An 11,699-nucleotide genomic window follows, 5' to 3' on the forward strand; every position below is an offset into this window, starting at 1 on the left:
ATGTTGGAGCCCTAACTGTGATTCTATCTGGACTTGGCACAGCCTCCATGAAATGTGCCACTACTGGACCCACGAGGTATGATAAAGCTGCTTGCACTGCGACCTGTGCCCGTTGGAAATTCTTTCCTTACACTGACCTCCACCTAAAAGCTCTCCGGGAAACACTGTAACAGGATCAGCACAGCACACTCAGATGTTGTGCAAGTTGCCTCCACAAACCCAAGAGCCCCCAGATGTGTTCTTCTTCTTATGGTGGGGGTATAAGGCTCAGCAACTTGTCTTTCCTTTGAGCGAATATCCTGACATGCTACTGGACCACTAAAGCTTTCACTGTAGTGGCATACTCCTGAACTTTTATTTTACCTCCTACCCTCCACAAGACATGGGATTTACCAAGTCATCTGGTTATCTACTACTTCTTACTCTCTAGGTCTTACCAGCATGATTTCACCAATGTCATGGATCAAAATGGAATAGATAAGCCATGCATGTCTTTGACAACTAAGTTGTGACCCAAAGGCAGAGAATTGAAAGAACTTTAAGAAATGATAGTGAATGTGATGGTGGTTACGTGAATCTATACATGAGATAGAATTACAGAGAAACACACACAAATGAGTGCATGTGAAAAATGATGAGGGACATCAGGAAATATGGCAGAGCAGGAAGTGTCCGAACTCTGTCGCCCCATCTAGACAACAATTATATTGGCAGAATCTGTCTGGTGTGACTCTCTTGGAACTTTGGAATCTATCTGAAGGCTTTCAGCTTCTAGAGGAAAGCTTGGACAATATGTCCCAATTACTTTGTACCAACTTCAGCTTAGCACAGTAGTGACTCTCCCCACCACCCCAACTTCGTGGCAGTCTGATGTACCAGCATTCCTGGAGAGGCTTGAAGGAGCCAGAGTAAACAAGAAATACTTTTTCCTCCTCCAAATATTGGAGATCTGTGCTCTAATCACTGACTGCTGCTTCTGATAACAAAGGTGCCAACAATGAGGTGGGCCAACATTGTTGCAACACCCACTAGCTGAAGCAGCTTCAAGGAGATTTTAAAAAGCAGAACCTGCCTGACCAGAGTGGCTCAGTTGGTTGAGTGTTGTCCTTTGCACCGAAAGGTTGCTGGTTCTTTTCCCAGTCAGGGCACATACCTGGGTTGTGGGTGGGATTCCCGGTTGGAGCACATACGCAAGGCAAGCCTTGACACCTCAGGCTGATCCCTGGCACAGAGACACCCTATAACATGCATGTCAAACTCAAAGGTTAACACAGGCCAAATGAACGAGGCATGCGGCCTACAGGCTGCGAGTTTGACATGCTTGCCCTACAACAGTAAAAAACAAAACAAAAAACAAAAAAAGCAAACTCTGGGGGAAGGGGGACATCTGATTTCCAGAGTTGTCACAGCATAAACAAAAACCACAAGGCATACAAAGAACCAAGAAAGTATGGTCCTACAAAGGAAAAAAATTAATCAACAGAAACTGGCCATGAGAATGACCAGATGGTGAACAGAGACTTAAGATCAACTCTCTTAAAGATGCTCAAAGACCTAATGAGCATATGTGGATAAAGTCAAGAAAACAATGTATAAACAAAATGGAAATGTTAATAAATAGATAGAAGATATAAAAAGGAACCAAAAAAGATTGTGGGAAGGAGGTAGAGTAGGAAGCATCCGGAATTCATCTCTCCACCTAGACAACAATTGTACTGGCAGTTTTGTCTGATGTAACTATTTTAGAACTGTGGGGTCTATGGAAGGCATGCAATTTTCAGAGGAAAGCTTTGATGATAAATTATTGATTCCAGTTCATTTCAGCCCTTCACTCAGCAATAGATACCTATCCCCCTTCTCCCAACCCCATGGCAGGCATACATACATACACACATTCTAGGAGCAGCTGGCACACAGGTGGCAGAAGCAAGGGTGAAGAAAAGGACCCTGTTCTCCAAATATCAGGGATCTGTGCTCTAACCACTAATTGCTGCTTCAGTTTGCAGAGGTACAGACACAGGGGTGGGCCGTCATTCTTGTCTCTCCATTGTTGCGAATCCCCACCCCACCCCAGGTGAAGCAACTTTCAGGACATTTAAAGAGCTACCTTCTTTTTCCCTTTCATTTTTCTCTTTTTCACTTTTTGGGAACCAGACATTTAAGGACTAGGACACTCAAAAGCAATTGCATGTGCAAGGGGATTTAGAAAGTCACTGCACATGCCCAGGAAAAGGATCAAACAGGAGAGCTCTGAAAAGACATTAAGTTTATACCTTTATACCTCAGGTTGATCCCCATCACAGAAATTGCCTATAAAAATGAAAAACAAAACAGCAACTCTATGAAAGGAACAATCTAAATTTCAGAGATATCACATTACTAGACTCAAATTTTCCTTTTTCAAACACACACACACACACACACACACACACACACGGCATACAAAGAAACAGAAAAGTATGGTCTATTCAAAGAAAAAAGTAAATTAAAAAAAAAACCACATTCCTTAGGAAGACTAGATGGCAGATCTACCAGAAAAAGATTTTAAAATAACTGTCCTGAAGATGCTCAAAGAATTGAAGAAAGATATGAAGAATGTCAAGAACATTATGTAAAAACAAAATGAAAATATCAACAAAGAGATTTTTTTAACATAAAAAAATTTTTTGGAACTGGAAAGTATAATAGTAATCAATAACAGAAAAATTTACTAATGGGATTCAAAGAAAGACTACATCAGGTAGGAGAAAGAATTCATGAACTTGAAGATAAGATCATCAAAATTATCAAATCTGAGGAACAGAAAAGTGAACAGGGCATGTGGGAAACAATCAAACAGACAAACATATGCATTGTGAGGGTCCCAGGAGAAGAGAGAGAGAAAGGGCCAGAGAGAATATTTGAGGAAATAAGGACTGAAAACTTTCCAAATTTCATGAAAGACATGAATACAAATATCCAAGCAGTCCAATGAAGTCTAAGTAGGATGAACTCAAAGAGACCCACATCAAGACTCATTATAATCAACCTAATGATAGACCAAGAAAGAAGCAAGTTATCACATACAAGAATTCACAATAAGATTATGAGCAGATTTCTCATTAGAAACTTTAGAAGTCAAAAGACAACAGGATAATATATATTCAAAGTGATGAAAAAAAAAACACACACCTGTCAATCAATGAGACCTCTGGGGAGAAACCAAGATGGCGGCATTGGTAAACACCTGAACTTGCTGCCGCACACAACCACTTCAAAACTACAACTAAAAGACAAAACAGACATCATCCAGAACCACAGGAAGGCTGGCTAAGTGGAAATTCTACAACTAGAAGGGAAGAGAAAAGCACACTGAGACTCAGAGGAGCTGCGGAAGTAAAGTCCAGAGGTACAAAAGCACGCACGCACACGCGGAAAGGGACTGGCGACTGAGTACGAGGCTGGCTTTTTCAATCCGCAGGGAGATACAAGCTCCTGACTGCTCTGAACTCCAGTTCCAGTGAGACTCTGGGGACCCAGACTCATTCGGGGAGAAACTGGACTGTCTGGAAGTGGGCGGAACTCAAGGGCGGCTTTCTCTCAGAGGTGCTTGCAGTGATTACCAAGGGACACTGAGACCCAGGGGCCTCTTAGGGCAGGGCTGATGGGAAGCCATTGCTGTTTGCTCTGCCCTGAGACCCTGCCCCATCCAAGCTGTGTGCAGAGGCTTTTGCATATGAATGGCCTGGTCCTTTGAAATCTAAATTTACCTAACAAACTGCAGCTGAGTCAGAAAGACCGAGAACATCCAAAAGAAGGCCCAAGGCCCCACAGCAGCTTGCATTGCTTCACAGCTGGGCCTCATCTGGGTATCCAAAACCCAAACAAAGAAGAGGAATCTGCAGACCTCTCCGTAGCTCCTACTGGGTGGCCTCAGGCAGAGGCTAAATTAGTACCTCCTTGGAGATCCAAGAGCCAGTGTACACAGGGGTCAGAGTAGGACCATCCAGATTACAACTCCTCAGATCCATAAGGGACGCACTCAGGGGGCAGACTCAGTGAGCACCAATCAAGTCTTGCCCCATAAGGGTGTCTCCAGCACAGAAGTTCTCCCATCGTGGACACAGTTGATCCTCACAACCAATTGGCCTGGAGGTCAATTCCTCCCAGTGATACCAACAACAATCAAGGCTTAACTACAACAAGACTGTACACACAGCCCACAAAGGGGTGCACCAAGAGTGTCCACCTCAGGTAACTGGGGAGGCTGAGCCACTGGGCCATATTGGAAACCTAGCACACAAAGCCACTCTATCAACTCAGGGAAGCAGCCAAAATGCAGAGACAAAGAAACATGTCACAAATGAAAGAAATGGAGGAAAGCAAACGATTGGATATAGAGTTCAAAACCACGGTTATAAGGTTTTTCAAGAATTTTCTAGAAAAGGCTGATAAATTTAGCGAGACCCTTGAGGATATGAAAAAGGACCAACTAGAAATTAAGCATACACTGACTGAAATAAAAAATAATATACAGAGATCCAACAGCAGACTAGAGGATCACAAGAATCAAGTCAAAGATTTGAAATAAAAAGAAGCAAAAAACACCCAACTGGAAAAGCAAAAAGAAAAAAGAATCCAAAAATATGCAGATAGTGTAAGGAGCCTCTGGGACAACTTCAAATGTACCAACATCAGAATTATGGGGGTGCCAGAAGAAGAGAGAGAGCAAGATACTGAAAACCTATTGGAAGAAATAATGACAGAAAACTTCCCCCACCTGGTGAAAGAAATAGACTTACAAGTCCAGGAAGCCCACAGAACCCCAAACAAAAGGAATCCAAAGAGGACCACACCAAGACACATCATAATTAAAATGCCAAGAGCAAAAGACAAAGAGAGAATATTAAAAGCAGCAAGAGAAAAACAGTTAATTACCTACAAGGGAGCACCCATATGATTGTCAGCTGATTTCTCAACAGAAACTATGCAGGCCAGACGGGAGTGGCAAGAAATATTCAAAGTGATGAATAGCAAGAACCTATAACCAAGATTACTCTACTCAGCAAAGCTATCATTCAGAATTGAAGGTCAGATAAAGAGCTTCACAGATAAGAAAAAGCTAAAGGAGTTCATCACCACCAAACCAGTATTATATGAAATGCTGAAAGGTATTCTTTAAGAAGAGGAAGCAGAAGAAAAAGGTAAAGATAAAAATTATGAACAACAAATACATATCTATCAACAAGTGAATCTAAAAATCAAGTGAATAAAAAAAATCTGATGAACAGAATAATCTGGTGAATATAATAGAATCAGAGGTATAGAAATGGAGTGGACTGACAATCCTTGAGGGGAAAGGGGTGGGGGGGGTGCAGAAAGAGACTGGACAAATATCATATACCTATGGATGAGGACAGTCGGGGAGAGGGGTGGTAAGGGCATAGGGTGGGGTGGGAACTGGGTGGAGGGGAGCTATGGGGGGGGGGAAGAGGAGCAACTGTAATAATCTGAACAATAAAGATTTTAAAAAAGCTGTCAATCAATAATCCTATATTTGGCAAAACTGTCATTCAAACATAGGGAGAATCTAAGACATTCCCAGATAAACAAAAGCTGAAGATGTTCATTATTATTAGACCCGGCCCTCCAGAAATGCTACAGGAGTTGCATGTTGAAATGAAAGGACACTAGGCAGTAACTTGAACTATTTGAAGAAATAAAGATCTCAGTAAAAGTAAACACCTGGGCATTTATTAAAGCTAGTACTATTGTAACTCTGGTTTATAACTTCACTTTTTGTTTTCTACATGATTTAAGACACTGATACATTTCTAAAAACAATTATTAATCTAAAAGATAGTATTATTGTAACACTAGAGGCCTGGTGCATGAATTCGTGCAGGGGTGGGGTCCTTTGGCCTGGCCCCAATTGGGGCATATCAGGGGGGCCAGCCAGCACAGAGGAGGGACCAAGGGAGGTTGGCCGGCTGGTCCCCCCCCCCCCGCCCCGCAATGGGGGCCTATGGGGAGGGACAGCGGGAGGTTGGCTGTGGGAGCGCACTGACCACCAGGGGGCAGCTCCTGCATTGAACGTCTGCCCCCTGGTGGTCAGTGCACATCATAGCAACTGGTTGAGCGGTCGTTTTGGTCCTTCCACCATTCAGTTGCTGGGCTTTTATTATATTAAAAAAAATTGGATTGGTTGGTAATTCCACATTTTGTTTTCTACATACTTTAAGAGACAAGTTCATTAAAGCCAATTAATAGTGTATAGTTTGGGATGTATAATGCATAAAGATTTAATTTTTGTGACATCAATAATTGAAAGAGGACAGGGACAGAATTGTATAGCAGCAGAATTGTTTTATGTTGTTGAGGTTAAACTGGTATAAATTCAATTATATTGATATAACTTTAGGATTTTAAGTGTAATCTCCATAGTAACCACAAAGAAAATAGCTATAGAATATATGCAAAAGGAATATGAGAAAGAATTTAAACATTTCACTACAGCAAATCAACTCAATGCAAAAAAAAAAAAAAATAGTAATTCTAGAGATAATGGACCAAAAAACCTGTAAGGCACATAGCAAATAGAAAAATGCCAGTCCCTTTTTATCAGTAATTACTTTAAATGTCAAAGGTTTAAACTCTCCAGTCAAAATAGAGAGATTGACAGAATAGATAAAAAAACATAACCCAACCAGACACTACCTACAAGAGACTAACTTTATATCCAAAGATACAAATTGATTAAAAGTAAAAGATGAAAAAATATTCCATGCAAATTCTAACTGAAGGAGAACACGAGTGACTCTAGTAATATCAAACAAAATAGACTAAATCAAAAAGTTTACAAGCTGCAAAGAAGAACATTATCCTATATAATAAAGAGGTAATATGCAAATTGACCACCACTCCAACACACAAGATGGCCGCCCCCATGTGGTCAAAGATCCTGCCCCCATGTGGACACAAGATGGCCACCACAAGATGGCCAGCAGGGGAGGGCAGTTGGGAGGGACCAGGCCTTCAAGGGAGGGCAGTTGGGGGCGATCAGGCCTGCAGGGGAGGGCAGTTAGGGGTGACCAGGCAAGCAGGGGAGGGCAGTTGGGGGGGGGGACACAGGCCTGTAGGGGAGGGAAGTTGGGTGGGGAGACCAGGCCTGCAGGGGAGGGCAGTTAGAGGAGACCAGGCCTGCAGGGGAGAGCAGTTGGGGGCGACCAGGCCGGCAGAGGAGGGCAGTTAGCGGTGACCAGGCTGGCAGGAAAGGACGGTTAGGGGCAACCAGGCCAGCAGCAGAGGGCAGTTAGTGACCAGGCCAACAGGGGAGGGCAGATAGGGGCAATCGGTCTGGCAGGGGAGTGGTTAGGGGGTGATCAGGCTGGCAGGCAGAAGTGGTTAGGGGCAATCAGGCAGGCAGACAGGCAAGCAGTTGGGAGCCAGCAGTCCTGGATTGTGAGAGGGATGTCCCAGATTGGAGAGGGTGCAGGCTGGGCTGAGGAACACCCTTCCTCCTCCACCCCCCACTCCCCATGCATGAATTTCGTGCACCGGGCCTCTAGTATATTAATAAAAGGTTCAATACAGCAATAAAATATAACAATTATAAACATTTATGCACCTAATAACAAACCCTCAAAATATATGAAGCAAAAATGAACAGAATTGAAGAAAGAAAGTTCTACAATAATAGGTGGAGACTTCAATACCCCATTCTCGGCAATGGATAGAACAACCAGACAGAAGATAAGGAAATAAAGTACTGAACAACACAATAAACCAACTAAATCTAACACACATAAATGGACACTCTACCCAACAACAATAGAATACACATTTTTTAAATGCACATGGGACATTCTCCAGGATAGACCCTGTTAGGCCACAAGTCAATTCTCAATAATTTTAAAAGAAATATATCATACAAAGTATCTTCAACTAAATGGAGTGAAGTTAGTAATCAATAACAGAAAGAAAGCTGGAAATTCACAAATGTGTGGAAATAATACCACACCACCAATAGGTCGATGTATCAGTCAGCTTAGGCTACCATAACAAAATACCACAGACTGGTTTAAGCAGCAGATATTTATTTCTCTAGTTCTGGAGTCCTGGAAGTCCACAATCCAGAGGCTAGTCAATTTAGTTCCTGGTGAAGACCTACTTCCTGACTTGCAGGCAACCAACCACCTTCTTGCTTATTCCTCACATGGCAGAGAGAGTTCAGGTTCCTCTTTCTCTTTTTATAGCATTAATCCCATCATGGAGCCCCACCCTCATGACCTCATCTAAACTTAATTGCCTCCCAAAGGCCCCATCTCCATCTACTACCACAATGGGGCGGTATGGCTTCAACATATGAATATGGGGGTGACATATTCAATCCATAACATTCTGCTCCTGGATCCCCTGAAAATCATAAATATATGCAAAATATATCTATTCCATCCCAAAATCTCAACCAATTGCAGCATCAACTCTAAAATCTAGTTTCATCTAAAAATCTAAATCACAGGGGTAGAGGGCAGTGTTGGGGGAGAGATTAACTGGGGAACTTATATGCATGTATACATAGCCCATTGACACAGACAATAGTGTGGTGTAGGCTTGGGAGGGGTGGGTGTAGGGTGGAGGGGGTCATTGGGAAAACAACAACAACAACACACACACACACATAACCACACATACACACAAAAAGGGGACATCTGTAATACTTTCAACAATAAAGATAATTTTTTAAATAAAATAAATATCTAAATCAGGTATGGGTGAGACACAAAGTATGATTCATCCTGAGTCAAAACTCTCCAGTTGTGAACCTGTGGAACCAGAAAAGTTATGCACTTCAAAATACAGTCATGGGACAGGCATAGGTAAATATTCCTATTCTGAAGGGAGAAATTGGAAGAAAGGAGTGATGGTCCCAAAGCAAGTTCAAAACTTAGCAAGACAAATGTCATTAGATCTTAAGGATAGAGAATAATTCTCTTTGGTTTAATGCTCTGCTCTCTGGCCCATTGGGGTGGTGATCCTGCCTTCACAACCCACTGGGGTAAAATTTTACAGTTTATTTTTCTTTTGAAATTTGTTGACAATAATTTAATATACAAATAAATACATTATTAATTGGGATGTTTAATTTCTATTCATTAAAAAACTTTATAATTTGCCTGGCTCAATGGTTGAACATCAACCTATGAACCGGGAAGTGATGGTTCAATTTCTGGTTAGAGCATGTGCCTGGGTTGTGGGCTTGATCCCCAGCAGGGGGCGTGCAGGAGGCAGCCAATCAATGATTCTCGTCATTGATGTTTCTATCTCTCCCTTCCTCTCCCTTCCTCTCTGAAATTTAAAAAAAAAAGAAAAATTTAATTTTATCATTTTTAGCCCTAGCTGGTTTGGCTCAGTGGATGGAGCGTCGACCTGCGGACTCAAGGGTCCCAGGTTCCATTCCAGTCAAGGGCACATGCCCGGGTTGTAGGCTCCATCTCCAGTGGGAGGCGTGCAGGAGGCAGCTGATCAATGATTCTCTCTCATCATTGATGTTTCTATCTCTCTCTCCCTCTCCCTTCCTCTCTAAAATCAATAAAAATATATTTTTAAAAAACTTTTTTCATTTTTAAATATAATTAACTTTTGACTTTTTTTCCCTTAATAATTCTGCCTCAGTATCATTCATATAAATACTTGCACAACTTCAGCATTATAGGAATTTAGCAAGGAATGTTAATAATAGCAACAATATAATTACTAATAATCACTACCATTTATTGAGTATTTAATATGTATCTCTGCATACATTATTCTATTTAATCTTCACAACAAACCTTTGAAGTAATTATTGTTCTCATTCTACAGATCAGGAAACTGAGGCTCAGGAAGACAAAGTAACGTGCCCATAATCATGAGACTTGCAGTGTCGGAGCTGAGATTCAGTCATTTTGCTGTGCACAAACTCTGAACTTTGTAAACAGATAAATAGACTTGGGACCTCTTCCTGGCTCTGCTGTGCTAGCTGCTAGGTGTCTTACCTTGTGGTACTCTTCACCCCTCTGAGCCTTGATGTCATCTGTAAGTTTTGCTTAACAATAACTCCCTCACAGAGTTGTTGAGGGATTTAAATGAAAAAAAAAAAAAAAAATCCAATGTGCCCAGCACCTAGAGACAGTCATAGAAGAGAGTTGGCCACCTTTCTTCTTTGCTGGAGTAACTTAACCCTTTCCCTCCCAGCTCTCTGTTGAGGGGTGAGGTGGAGGGTGGAAGAGAAAGGGTAAACCAGTGCCTGCAGTGAGGTGCAGAGCTGGCGATTCTAGGCCTTGCCCATCTAAGTGAGGAACAGAGTGAGGTGAAGTGCCACGTCTCTAAAAGAGACCCACCCTGGGAGGAACTCAGGTGTTTCCAACACAGGAGGTGAGGCATGCTTTTCCAGTTGTGGGCGGCTGGGGTGGGGCTGATCAGAGAGATCTCTCCACTGCTCAGAAGCAGCCACTCTTGCTTGTGAGGAGAGCCCTTGAGGTCGCTGCTCATCTGCCAGCTCTCACCCTGTTGGTCCCGACACAGAAACCATGGGTACCCTCGCGGGACACCTGTTGCCAGGGATATGCTTCCTCTTCTTCTCACTCTACTACTCAGTGCTGGTGTCCTTGGCCCTGCTACGGGGACAGAGGTTTCTCAAGCTCCCTCTGCCCCCGAAGGAGAAGCGAGGACACAGGTGGAAGCCAGTCCCTGTGGAAGGAGTGGTGAAGGTCGTCATCAGCCTGACTGGCATCTTGGCCGAGTTCTTCTACCCTCCAGGAGTCAACCGGATGAAGATAGTGAACTGGGAGGACCCTCGGCGGCCGTTCCTGTTCTCGAACAACTGGCATCATATCACCATGTATGGGTTCTTCATGCTCAGCGGTGTGGTAGATATTGTGAGCCAGTCATGCCAGGCACGGCAGAGTATGAAGCTGGAGCGAGCGGCCGAAGCCCTGGCCTTCTGCGTCCTGGCACTGCTGATGATGGCACACATTGAGAACAAGAGCGCCCTGGAGATCCGTGTGCACATCCTGTTCATTGTGCCCACCTTCCTGGTCAGCCTGGTGCTCGCCATCGAGGTCTGGGTCCCGGACCAGCCCCAACTCTGGGTACTCAAGACCTGGTTGGGGCTGGTGTTGAGCACCTGGATGCTGCAGCTCTGCCTGGTGATGTACGTCCCTCCCTCGGGGCAGTCCTGGCGATCAGAAAACCACGAGGACCTCGCTTTTCTCACCATCTTCTTCTGCTGGCACCTGGGCTTAGGGGTAGCCATACTGGCCACTGTGTATGGCATCTGCACCCTCTGGCATCATCACTACTCCTCCTGGACAGAGGCCTCAGGTGCCAAATACCAGCCATGCCCCACAGGCTACAGCAGTGACGAGCTGGAGAAACTCAGGGCAGGGGCCGAGCAGCAAGATGGCAGTGTCTAGGATTAGAGCCCATCTTTGTGCTGGCCTTTTGTAATGAAAGTGTTGGAGATGCCCATTGTGTGCATAGCATGGAAATGCCCCGGGGTCTACAATGTGGCTTTCCATCACAGGAATCATCCTCCTTGTTCCTAAATGAACCTTCCAGCTCCTAGGAGTGCTTCACTGTCCTCTCCAGGCCTGCCTCCTCCCTGTCTCACTATTCAGGATGGTTCCTGGCTGTGGACTTACATGAAGTGAGAACAAGGAGCAGTGCTTTTCTCTGAC

General features: G+C 43.7%; 1 protein-coding gene across 1 annotated transcript; it reads left to right on the forward strand.

Annotated features, from left to right (window-relative positions):
- Positions 1–10,550: 10,550 nt before the first annotated feature.
- On the forward strand, positions 10,551–11,435 carry LOC308242132 (transmembrane epididymal protein 1A-like; the record flags this gene model as incomplete). The annotated part of the gene is made up of 1 exon (XM_080655996.1): positions 10,551–11,435. One exon carries the CDS (start codon positions 10,551–10,553, stop codon positions 11,433–11,435), a length of 885 nt encoding a protein of 294 aa, XP_080512122.1.
- Positions 11,436–11,699: the final 264 nt, after the last annotated feature.

Source organism: Plecotus auritus, assembly GCF_963455305.1.
Source record: "Plecotus auritus genome assembly, chromosome: 2".
NCBI lineage: Eukaryota > Metazoa > Chordata > Mammalia > Chiroptera > Vespertilionidae > Plecotus > Plecotus auritus.